The sequence below is a fragment of the Sturnira hondurensis genome, unplaced genomic scaffold (genome assembly GCF_014824575.4).
Source record: "Sturnira hondurensis isolate 20B ecotype Veracruz unplaced genomic scaffold, ASM1482457v3 Scaffold0021354, whole genome shotgun sequence".
NCBI lineage: Eukaryota > Metazoa > Chordata > Mammalia > Chiroptera > Phyllostomidae > Sturnira > Sturnira hondurensis.
In genome coordinates, this window is record NW_028093985.1 from 4,152,085 (window position 1) to 4,165,274 (window position 13,190).

Below are 13,190 nucleotides of genomic sequence, written 5' to 3' on the forward strand. Positions count from 1 at the left end.
ATCTAGTGGGTGTGTATAAAAACGTGGACTCCTAGCCCCTAACCCATGCTGCCGAGTCAGGCAGAATCTCTTCACCAGAGACCCAGGCAATGCATTCTTAATAATCATCCCAGGTGATTCTTATGTACTACTAAGGTCTGAGAACCACTGCTCTGTGGTAGATAGACATGAATATAATAAATTTTAATAAAGCTATAGGGAAAGAAGATCTCATTGTACTATGATAGAAGTATATACAGGGTAGAGCTCATCCAGCCATAGAATACGTATCAACACCTGCTTTGCCGGGCACTCCACTCCAGACAGCACAGAGCAGTGAGCAAGGCGGGTGTGGCTTCATGGTGCTTACAGCAGGAGAGACAGACTGGGAGTGAGTGTACAGTGTGAATCGTGTGAGTGCGAAGGGAGAAATTGACAGATAGCAACCAACAGAAGATGTGCTTCTCTGAGGAGCCATTTTTCTCAGGCTGGAAGAATGGGCAGAGTTCAGGGGAGGGAATGGGGAGAACAGTCCAGAGAAAGGGCCCCGTTTGCAACAAGCTCCTCAAGGAAGACTAGAGCTTGGCCAAGCTGAGTGTCTGCGAGGCTGCACTGAGGGACCGTGATGAGAAATCAGGAGAGAAGCAGAGACAGATCAGGAAGTCACACGTGGGGGATCTATGACTTCATCCTAAGTGCGGGGTTGGCTGCAGGAGGAAGCCTTTGAAATGCTAAGCAGAGGCATCCTGGTGCAGTGGGTGTGTTAGCGAGATCTGTCTGCTGCTCCGTGTGGTTCAGAATAAACTGGAGGTGGAAGGAGGGTGGGGGCATGGCAGAGTAAGGGGGATTATTCAGTCCTGGTGAGAGTGGCCTGCACAGCCAAGAAGTAAGTGGATTCGAGAGGGAAAATAAAGGCTAAATCCTGGAAAGCGATTGGAAGTGGGTGGAGGGCAGAGAAGAGATAGCTGAGTGGCCGGTGCGAGACAGCCCGAGAGAGAGTGGTCAGTCCTCAATGGGGTGCGTGGGGTGGTGAAGAAGCCAGAAATGTTTCTGTGGTGAAGGCTTGAAAGAAGAGTGTCCCCGAGCAGACTAGCTGGACAAGGGAAGGAAAAGGTGGAGGAAGGCATTTCTTGGAGAGAGCCCAGCCTGACAAGCCTCGAAGACGAGAAACGGTGTTCTGACTCTGCACAGATCATTCTAGACTTGTAATAAGTAGTTGGTGACTATTTTGGTGAGCCTTAGACAGGGAAAGCATATGCTCGGTGGTTAGTAGTATGAGCTATAAATCAAAATATGTGAGTTGGGCCTCACCCCTAAGTTTACCTCTGTGAGCCTCAGTTTCCTCACCTGTCAAGTGAGGAGAATAATCATAATAGTGTCAGTCTTCGTGGATACACTGCGAGGAACAAATGTGACTGCCCATGCGAAGCCCATGGCGCAGTGCCTGACAGAGGCGAGCACAGTAGGAGTGTGTGAGGCGGTGGCGGCTCTGAGGCTCTGTGCACAGTGAGTTGAACAGAATGTGTGGACTTGGAGTCAGGAGTCTGGCAAGCTAGCCTTGGCCCTGAGCTTAACAAGTTAGATCCACTTGAATGCATCTTAAATACTTGGGTCCTCAGTTTGCTCATCTATCAAATGAGCAATTTAGAATAATTATTGGTTTCTAGGTTACTAGTTCTAAAATGCTTTCATTCTACTATGTAAGAAGTTACCAATCAAAGAAGACTTAACGATTCCTTACCTACTCAATTTAAGCAAGACAAACCTTGCTTGCTGTGTTGTAACAGTTTGGCAGTGGAAAATCAGTATATACTTTCTAGTCCAATACCTGAAAAAAGTTAGGGGGGTGGATAACAACAATCCTCGGCTAAGTATGACTACAGATAGGCCACCTAGTCTGATATTAATATGTAGGACTAGTGAAGAAAAGGGACAAGCTAAAAATGGTTATAATGGACTAAGATTATTCTGAGCCTGTTTAGAAGACCATTTGTGTTCTAGTTAAAGTAAATTTAGTCGATTAAAGATGTTTAATGCAGTTCTTTCACCGAAGCTTACTTCTTACATGTGCAGCTCTGGCTGGAAGGGTTCTGAAGTCAGTGGTCCTCGGGTGTGTAAAGTGGATGAAGGAAGATGCCTAATTACTGTGCTTAGTGCAGCATTGCTGCCAAGATGACCGCCCTTTCGTTCAGTGCCTCTGACATGACCCTGCGGGTGGATGGAAGTTTCAAGCCGAGTGTTGCAGCATAATAATTACAACAGCCAACATTTATTGCATTCTTAAGTGTACGTTGCCACAGGTGCTTCGTGAACATTCTCACTTAATCATCTCAACTCAAAGAAGTGATCCTACTTTCATTTTGTGGCTGAGGAACCAAGGTTCAGAGAAATTTATAACTTCCCTGAGGTTACCTAGCTAATAAGACCACTATATGGGTAAAGTGGTCTACCCATATAGTGGGTAGACCACTGTATAAGGATTTAGGGAAGTGAGGACCCCTGTTATGTTTTGAGTGTTGTCAGGAAATGGGGTCAATTTGGTGTCTTGGTAATTTTTATCTAGGACATGAGTCAAGAAGCGAGTTGTGTTCATCTTAGTTTGGAGGAAGAGGTTTAGTTTTGTTTGTTTGCTTTGTTTTTTTTGGTGGCAAAGGGCCTTTTCTACGTCTTGATGTTATTGTGGATTGTTCCCAAATTGTTCCTCCATGGCCACAGATTGACTGTGTCTGAGAATTGTTTGCATTCTGCCAAAGCTGTCTATGCTGAGTTACAAACTCCCAGACACTGCAGCCTGGCTGTTGGCTGTCTGGCGGCCAGTGCTCTGTTCCTCTCCTCTCCCCCTCCTTCTAGTTAGTTCGTAGTAACCAGCTCATTTCTTCCCTCCAAGGAATAACCCAGCCACAATTGGGACCTGTGCTCTCTGGGCTTCTCTGTGCAGGGAAGGTGTTCAGATCTGGAGAGACCTCCGCTCGAATCCTGGATCAGCCACTTCACAGCTATTTGACTTGAGACAAATTGCTTCATCTTTTTGGCCTACGTTTCTTCATCTCTTAAATGTAGGAGTGATAACCACTTGGCAGGGTATTTTGAAAATTAAATATAATTTTTATAAAGTGTTTGACCACACTCTGCAATCTCAATAAATAGTGACCACTATTAAAAAAGCATAAACAGCCCTGGCTGGTATAGCTCAGTGGATTGAGCATGGGCCTAAGAACCAAAGGGTCGCTGGTTCTATTCCCAGTCAGGGTACATGCCTGGGTTGCAGGCCAAGTCCCCCAGTGGGGGCCACATGAGAGGCAACCACACATTGATGTTTCTTTCACTTTCTCCCTCCCTTCTTCTCTCTCTCTAAAAATAAATAAATAAAATTTAAAAAAGCATAAACATTTATCAAATGTTAATTTGCTTATATTTCTTAATTTCTAAAAGCAACAAGTGTGCTTTTTGTTAAATAAACTATTCAATTGTAAGTCACAGAAGATGAAAAGAACCAGTCTTTCTGAATGTAATTATTATACTGTTCCTATTTTTTTTGTTTGCAAATAGATAACATTGTGCTATTTGTTTAACTAATTAAAAATACAAGACTATTTTAAGCTCCCAGTGGTCCATTACCTGATACAACTTAATGAGAAGAGGCAAGTATGCTGTGTTTATAGAATATGAAGAAAAAAAATGACTGGCTGATTAGGACTCTGAAGAAGAATGAACAATATAGAAAGACTATTTTTATTATATAAGTAAAAAAGGTCTTGTAAAACATTTCCACTGAAGGTTTACTTCTTGTACAGGCCAGGATAAGGGTTAAATTACAGAAAGAATAGTTACTAAAATTAGCTTAGTGTTGTGGATGTTTTTTTTCTCTTTGTATTTTCTACATTTTCCAAGTTTTCTACAGAATATTACATTAACAATCAGAAAAAAAAATGATTTGGCAGAACCAGAAACCACAAAAAAAAAAACATTTTATTTAGTCTTCGAAAAACCCTGTCTGTTTTTTCTGGAGTTCCTCGGCTTCTCAGCTGAGGTTGCCAAAATCTTGACACCGTGTGTGGATGTGTGTATATGCGCACGCATACATACATATGTCTCATAAAATATCCTCAGGCATGTGCTGTACATTAAATAGTCTTTGAGATGCTGCGTCAAATGTGTGAATAATGGAAATTGGCATGGTCTGTTACAAATGGCTGGGGTGTTGCTGAGTGGTGTAGTCTCCTTTACTGTGGTCTTTAGTCATTTTATGTGGGCTCTAATAACTTTATTCTAGGAGACATACGATTGAAAAGCATCCCACTAATGAAAAAAGTTATTGCAAATGACTCACGTTTTATGTGCTTTCTGCCCCCTTCCCTTTAGAAGTCGGGCCTTCATTTTCGACACACAGATAATACTGTCCAGTGGTTAAGAGCCATGGAGTCTATTGGTCTACCCAAGGTAAGCCTTCAAATGTGGGAACCTGAACTGGGAAACCAAAAGAGATAGTCTACAAATGCATCTTTATAAAAATGATTTAGCAGATTGGGCATATTAATCGAACCAGGGTTGCTGGTTCGATTCCCAGTCAGGGCACATGCCTGGGTTGCAGGCCACGTCCCCAACAGGGAGTATGTGAGAAGCAACCACACATGATGTTTCTATTCCTCTCTTTCTCCTTCCCTTCCCCCTCTCTACAAATAAATAAAATTTTAAAAAATAAATAAACAGGGTCAAAACAAATTTTAGCTGGTAGATAGTTGATTTAAAATAGCCACTTCCCCTTTTCTGTGGGCATTTAAAAATTTTTTATTTATTGATTTCAGAGAGAGAAGAAGGGGGGGGTGGAGAGAGAGAAAGATAGAGAAATTTGTTGTTCCACTTATTTATGTACTCACTGGTTGACTCTACGTGCCCTGACCAGGGATCAAACCCACAACGTTGGCATATCGGGATGACACTCTAACCAACTGAGCCACCTGGTCAGGACTTGTGTTGCCATTTATACTTAAGATTCTTGATCTCATTGTATCACTATAAATTATTATTATAAATTTATTTTTATAAATTATTACTATGAATCATTGTATCACTTTAAATTTTAAAGGCTAAGGGGTTATAGCTCTTACTCCTGAAATAGACCTTTTAAATAAAACTCATTCAGCAAACATTCAGAGCTTGTTAAATTCCGAGAGCAGGCCCTTCAGCCTGTGTGACAGACAGGCAAGTAGGAGAAATGAGGAAATTGTTTCATTTTATAGAAATTATAGAGCTATTTCTTGAACTTCTTATTTTGTAATAATTATAGACTCACAGGAAGTTGCAAAAAGAGAACATCTACATGCAGTCCTGATTCAGCCTTTCAGTGTACGATGGCGACATCTCCTAACTGTCATATATTCATAAATTAACATTGGTGCATCACCGTTTCCTAGACTACAGACTTTATTCAGTTCTCACCATTTTATAGGCATTCATTTGTGTGTAGGTGGGGAGTTCCAATAAGTCTGTGAAGACATTTGTGTGGCCAGCACCACCATCGAGGTCCAGACACCACAGAGGAGTGGACCTGCATCCCTCCCCTCTCCCAGTCCCCAGGCCACCACTAACCTGTTCTTCTCTCTCATTTTGTCATTTTGGTGTGGTATAGTGGTATAGTGTGGCAGACCCTGTCCAGCAGTCTGCCTGTTGTGGCTTACAACGAGTCGCATTTGCCAGGCCAAGACAAACCGGTCCCCTACAGTATAGAAATGGCATCATACATAGGTTACCTGTAGTGATTGCCTTTCCTCATTAAGCACAGTGCCCTTGAGGTCTATTGGGTTTTTGATGCATCGATAGTTCCCTGCTTTGTGTTGCTTAACGTACACCTATTTTAAAGAAACAAAGCAGGAGTGGTCCAGCTGGAAGGCGAGGCAGTAGGCTACTGACTAATTAAGACCTGTGTTGGTGTTGTTGTTATTATTATTATCCCAGTTTGTGATTAAAAACAACCCTCACAACAAAAACAACAGATTTATTTGTGTAAATTATGCTTGCATATATATACACACACACACATATATATATTTGCTGATACTGGTTTTAGCTTAGCTTATTTTATCTCAAAATGGTCAATATTGATTTATTTTATTCTGCCATTTTTAAGCCCTTTCCTTGCCCCTAAGGGCCCAGAACATCAAACGCTGTCTCCTTCTGGGCACTAGTTATAATATAGAATTCATATTTCTAGATTGTGATTTAGCAAGTACACTAGGGGCTGGGTGGTAGACAGAGTAAAAAGAAATTGCTGTGGGAGTTTTCTATGAGGCAACATAATTTAGACTAGGTGGTTTCACGTTTGAGAGATCTGATTTAAACCTTTCCAGCTGTGTGTGTGTATGGCCAGCTTTTCCTTGACGTTAATCAAACGAGTGATCCATACAACAGGTTCCATTTTAACACTGATTTTAATTGTGAAGGCACTGGTACATTGCATTCCAGGAAGAGAAACCAACAGTGTGCAGCAGTGTACTGATGTGAGTTTGCTACTAAATCCTCACTCCGTCAGTGTGAAGGGCCTACTCTGTTCTCAGCCCCATGCTAGGTGCTGGGGATACAGTGCTGAATGAGACATTCTGCTCAAGCACACATTGATCCCATCTCCTTGCTAAGTGATTTTCCAGGAGAAATGTAAATAGAAATGTTTCCTGTTTAAAGAAAAGGGAGGAACATTTGTCCTCTGCTTACACAGAGAACTTTAAACCTGGCCACATTCTCCTGAGTGGGGAATACTCTTCTGATTGACACTCGAACAGCAAATGTGTTAAAAGACAGTCAGAAAGACCTTGGCAATTTCCTAGGCAACAGACATTTCTTCAGGTGCTCAGTGACTCTATGTTTGTATTCCAAGAAACTTTGCTTTTTCCCCTTTTCTCAGCTTTTTTTCAATGCCCAACAGAAAATTGCACTTGAGTATCAAATACTACCTTAATAGTGCGTGATTTTATTTTTATGTCAAACTTTATAAAATGTTTACTGAAAGCAAGTAATACCAATATGCTTATCTTTTTTAGATTATTTATTTATTTATTTTTGGAGAGAGGGGAAGGGAGGAAGAGAAAGGGAGAGAAACACTGATTGGTTGCCTCTTGTGTGCACCCCAGCCTGGGACGGAGCCCACAGCCCAGGCATGTGCCCTGACCAGGAATCGAACCAGTGGCCTTTCACTTTGCAGAATGATACCCACCCCACTGAGCCACACCAGTCAGGACCCAAATATGCTTATCTTAATCTTAAATTATTCTTTTTTCTGTGCCTAGGAACAGGTAAGTTTGGCACTTCATTCTGAAATATCTCTTATTAGCCTTTTAACTTAGAGCTTGAAAATAGTGTAAATAATGTACAGCCTTAATGCCCTGACCTTTCGGTCTAGAAACTTTAGATTTAGATGTTTATCTAAAAGAGGTAATCAGGTGTCCTGAAAATGCAGGGATGTTCACTGCAGTGGTTTATAGTAGGGGGGAAATTGGGGGCAAAAATGTTCAACCATGGAGAACTGGTTAAATTATGGTTAAGAATAGGAAGGAATCATGCATCCATCAGAAATAATGCTCTTAAAGAATAACAAAGGGGTCATGTTCTATTAAGTGTTTTAAAGGGGTTTATGATATGTACAATTTTATTTTTAAACTCATACATGCAACACATTCTAAAAAATCATATACAGGAAAAAAGACTGGAAAAAAATTCGAAAACAGTAATAGCGACACTAATAGTAATCTGGCGGTGGGTTTACAGGCATTTTTCTTTCATACTTTATTTACTTTCCAGATTATATTTGGTGAAATCTATAGCTTTAGGCAGAAAAAAATCCATGTGTGTGTACATACATATTCATAGAACTGGGTAGCCAAGTTCTTAACAGTTAATAAAATCCTGAAAAAGGATGTTTGTTTCTCAAGCCAGCAGACCTCTGAGCAGTCACAGGAGTAACTGCTACAGAAAGCAGAGTCTGCACAGGCTCAAGCCTTGTGGAGTGAAACAGCCACCTACCTAACTAACCTGGTGGGCACAACCTTCTTGGAGAGGCGGCTGGAAACCACCCCCACTGCCAGCCTCCTGCAACGCCGCCCCACACTTACTCACTTGAACCACTAGGTGGCGCGCTATCAGGCAGGGGATCAGATGCTGTGACTGGTCCTCCTGTAGAGCAAGATGAAGCAATAACTGAGAGATTCCTCTTCCTTGAAATAAGTAAAGAATATCAAGGACAATCAAAGTAAGATCATTTGGGAGACTTACAATAATTTTGTGAAGAGCAAAGCATAATAGAAACATTGTTTCTTTTGTTTTCCAGATATTTTATCCAGAAACAACAGATGTCTATGACCGGAAAAACATACCGAGAATGATCTATTGCATTCACGCTCTAAGGTGGGAAAAATACAACTGAAAGTCTAGAAAGTAAATTTAATTTAAAAATAGAAAGTAAATTTAAATAAAATACAATTTAGTTTTAAAAGAGATCTTGAATTATTTTAATAACTCAAGAACTTTTTATTAGATTGAGTTATTTTGAATTTGCCGGTATAAAATTAAAGTAATTCTCACATAAAGACAATCATTGAACTTCGAGAATATTTTTCTGTCTTTTTAACCTAAATCAAAATAGAAAACCTGAAAATGAGTGAAAAATCTGTAAATATAACAAGGAGAAAATTTAAGTTGAAACTTCCAGAGAATCTCATAGAGTGCTAGAATATTCTTGGATTACAATAAAGTTTACAAATGTAACCAAAATATATCAAATGAGCAGCTTTAATGGTCATTATTTTAGTTTGGACGTTCTTAAAAATTATCAGTTTGGTTCAGTTCTTATTGTGGATTAATAAAATTCAGTATAATTTTTGTTTTCTTTGTTCAATAGAACTTGTATCCTAAGGGTAAAGGAGACACCTAAAAATTGCTTTAAATTAGTCAAAGCAAGATACATTCGTTGTTTAAAAGCAATTGTTTGATAGCTAGTGGGGGCTGTGAGGGGGTGGAGGAACTGAGCAAAAAGGAAAAAGGACTCATGGACATGAACAACAGTGTGGTGATTGCTGGGGGGAGGGGGTGTAAGGGGACTAAATAATATTGGAAAAAATACAATAAAGATTTTGTTAAAGATTAAATCAAAATAATTTTTTAAAAATAAAAGCAATCGTTTGATAAATTCATTTTTGAAAATGTTGAAACTCTGCTAGTTCACAGATCACTTTTAACCTTAATGTCCTAGAAGAAATGTGATTTTTAGATGGTAGCAAAGATGGTTTTAAAAATCCAGTTTGTTGCTCTGGTCTTGTGTGCACACAGGTAGGTAATGGCTGGAAGACTTCATGTCTAATTACATTTTAAATTTCTTTTAGAACATCTGCATTGTGTTTATATCACTAGAAGTCATTTTCCTGGCAGAATCTTCTGCCTAGAGGTTTATATTAACTTCTTCCTGGCTCTTTTCCTCTCCAAAGGAAAAGGTTTCTGTAATAATTCATTGCAATTCTGGCCAGCTAGAGAAGAATTTTGATTATGTCATATAATTTGACTTTTCCCTGATCAGTACTCTTGAGATTTCTTTGGAAGATGACAGTTGCTAGAAATAGAGACCAAATGTAGGTGCCTACATTTTCTATGATTTGTTTTTCTAATAATTTAGAACTGGGGGGAAAATACCTCTGTGCCTGCCTCCTCACGTGTGGCTAATGTATCATTATGCCAGCAGGTTTTCTAAAAAGATTTTTGTGCAAAAGTGCTTATTTTGAGGAATATTTTCAAATGTGCCATCCGTTTTTCGTAGAACATTTTTCAGTGCTCAGATGATCACCTAACGTTGTGGTTAGTACTGTTTTTGTGACCTGTGAAGCCAGCCCCCATTAGTTAACATCATTATCATATCCATGCATCATAATGCTAATGTCCAAATCTGCACCATGCTCATGGGGTGTCTTGTAAACACTTAAATTGATTTCCCAAAGCGAAGCAACATACAAAGAAATGACATGCTGAGTGCCTTCCGGGTGATGCCACTGTGCTATAGAAATTATATAGAACTGAATGGAGGGTGACATTGTGTTTGCCGTAGTTTTAACAATGGCTCAAAGAGTTTGGTAAACAGAAAAAAGAGCAACTTCTTGTTTAGTCTTGCCAGTGCTATGCCAGTGCTGGTGTGGTAGTTTCTAGGACTGTTTCTCAGTTTTTCAGTTTCTGATCCTGGAATCTCCATTACTGTTACTTATCCTGGGGCAGATTCCTGTTGAGCCTGTCATTGACCAGATCAAACCTTAAACAGGATCTTTTAGAGCTGTATTTACTTGATAAGCAGCATTACCTGGGGAATCTCCTTCACTTTGCTCTAAACATAATGCATAGCTGCTTCTTAGTATGGAACTCAGAAGTCTCATGTGTATCTAAAGTTTTATCTATCAAAACTTTTTCCTGCAAGGCTGAAAATGACACACCTGGACACTGAGCAGTGGGGTCCTTTAGTCAGCACGGTGGTTTTGCCCTCATGTTATAATTAGAAGTGAAGGTGGAATGGACAATTATGCCTTCAGCCATTATGTTCTGGTTGTGGATATAGCAACATTGCTGGTATAGAGCGTAGTCATCACCTTACCGTTAATCAGGCAGGTCAGAGGCTCTGTTTATGGGTCAGGAGGTAGGCAGGAAGGTCCCCTAGGCACCCAGGCACTGCCTTCCTCCTGCCCCAGCCTCTCCGCCTGACTTGGTCTACAAAGTTAGCTGTTGGCCCTGCCAACTTGTCTTCTGTTCCCTGTCTTTTGGATTAGGGTTTAACAGCTCACTAACATCCCCTGGGTTCTTGGCCAACTTCCCGTTTGTATCTGCCTGCCCCTCACCTTTTTACTTTGCTTCAGACCCCAGGCTCCTTGCCTGCCACTCTCGCCCCCTCTGTCAGTTCCGCTTGGTGTCTGAGTCCAGGTCCCAGTGAACGTTAGCCCGGCAGCCCCAGAGGAAATCCTTAATCCCTGCCTAATGCAGAGAGACCTCAGTGATGGGTGGCCTCATTCTTTCTTCACAGAGATGCTTTTTATTTTTTTTCCTTATTTAAAATAAAATATGCTCATTATGGAAAATTAGAAGATTTAGAACGACTATCAAAGGAAAAGCTAACGTACCCATCGTGTCAACACCAAGTGAAACCACTGTTTGTGACGAGGTGTCTTTGGACTTAAAATGTGGATATGGTATGTTTCCTTTCGTGGCTTCATCTGGAATGTTTGAAAGTCTGTGCAGTGAAAAGGGACCCGGTTCAATAAGTGTGAGCCTTGCTAAGCAGTTACTGCTTACCAATTTCTTAACTATCTGGAGGCTGTGTATACTTGGAGAAAAACACTTTGCATGTTGCTTTATCAAACAACTGTTACATGTTTAAACACTAGTTATAATACTGAATTTTTAAAAAACAGTTAATGCAGTAGGATTTTTCAAACACTTTCGATACCCGAAAGCACAGGTGAGATGCCCAGATACATTGTTACAGACTTGCCGCACCTGAAGCTGCTCTAAAATACCCATTGCGCAGCCTTCCACTGCCTTGTTATCTACACACTGATTTCGACCCCTCCTAGGACCATAGTACTGTGATACCAGCCCAGAGTGGCCCTGACCTCATGGGCACCAGAAGCAAACCTTGCCTGGGTTACAGGTCTGCTTTCTGACCGTTGTGAGTCAGACCGTGGTGCCAGACTGAGTCCTCCTGGGGTGGGGCAGGGTGAGTCAGACCCTAGGGACCAGGCAGGCATCGGGCGGAACTTGACTTGTGAAATCAATCAGAGTTTTTTTTCCCCTTCTCAGTATATGGCTTTCAGGTAGGTTCTCGTGTCTGATCCAGTCCCCCCTCTTACCCCAGCCCCTGTCAGCCAGTGTTATATGACCCATTGTCCTGTCACGATGGTGCCTCAGCCTGCTCTGTTAGCATTAGTCAAAGCTTATGTATGCCTTTTGAATATTTTCTTGGATTTAGCCTGGCTTTCTAGAGGTTTCTCCCCAAGGAGATGAGAAATTGAGTCTACCTAATGCTGATTGGTTCATTTGGCTGATTTATCATCTCGGGTTGTGTTTCTGGATCTTTTCTCTGTCTGACTATTGTGTTTGACGGTCAGTGCCAGACTCTCTTCCCCCTGGCTGTTAACACAGCCATCTGTGCCCCTCAGTCCTTCCTTACTTTGGGACACTTCTATGGTTTCCTAGGACGGTTTGACTTACTCAGAGTTCCTGATTTCTTTTTTGTAGCATATTGTAGTGTATACAGTACAGAAACAATTATGTACTATATAGACAGTTACAGAAAAAACAATACCATTATTTTAATAACACTGTCCAACCCATTGAAAGCAATGCAAATAATTATGCATGTCTTATTTTACTCTCTGTTATGACTTCCTTTTTGTATACTTTGTACCATTTTCTTTTGATTGTTGTTTTTGATCTGGCCTCTCACTGACTTAAAGTGAATTCCTCCTTTTTTGATGGAACGGGCCGATGCAGCTTGGGCAGCTCCCCGGCCTTTGCAGCACTGCCCACCACATTCCGTAAAACAGCCTTGCTTCGTGCCGCAATAGCATCTTCCTGTCCCGCCCTGATTATTCCTGCTTCACGACATCGAGTCAGCTACCCTCCAAGGAATCCTTTTAATGCCATGTATTCGTAATGATTTTTCTAGTTCAATAGGTTAGGTACCTGGGTTGTGCTCTTCTTACTGTGTGACGTTTATTTGACCATTAAGATTCTACGACCCTGACAACAACGAGCTGAAGAGGAGTGAGTCTCCCCTCTGTGCACAGACTCCTGGTCCTGCTGCAGACTTTGGGGCTGCTGTCCCAGCAGCTGTGTTTTCAAATGCAGTGATGCAGCCAAAATCGCGCCTTCGGGGCTTGGGTTTCTGAGTACGGCCATGGCAGCCCTGCTTCTGGTTGGCCAGCAGGTCTGAACACCCTGCCTGTTCCGTAAACAGGGGCTCCTCTGCGCAAGCTCTCAGAAGGCCAGGTGGCTGCCTCCATCACCAGGCGACCTCAGGCGCTACTGCTAACTTCCCTTGTCTTTTACCCCCTTCCCTCAAGATCCCTTTCCCAGTGAGAAACCCATGTTGTTTCACACCAAATCGAGTGAGTCTCTCACGGAGAACATGTCTGCATCTATGTGTAAACTTCCTAGAGGTAGTTCCTTGCCCCGAGGGCACACTGTAAGCCTGT

General features: G+C 41.4%; 1 protein-coding gene across 3 annotated transcripts in view; it reads left to right on the top strand.

Moving 5' to 3' along the window:
- Window positions 1–13,190, top strand: part of IQGAP2 (IQ motif containing GTPase activating protein 2) — a 277,347-nt gene that overhangs the window by 146,225 nt on the left and 117,932 nt on the right. For all 3 annotated transcript variants that reach the window (XM_037032366.1, XM_037032369.1, XM_037032367.1), the window contains exons 4-5: window positions 4,342–4,419; window positions 8,297–8,373. In XM_037032366.1, the coding sequence (XP_036888261.1) occupies window positions 4,342–4,419; window positions 8,297–8,373 (155 nt within the window). The remainder of the gene's footprint in view (window positions 1–4,341; window positions 4,420–8,296; window positions 8,374–13,190) is intronic.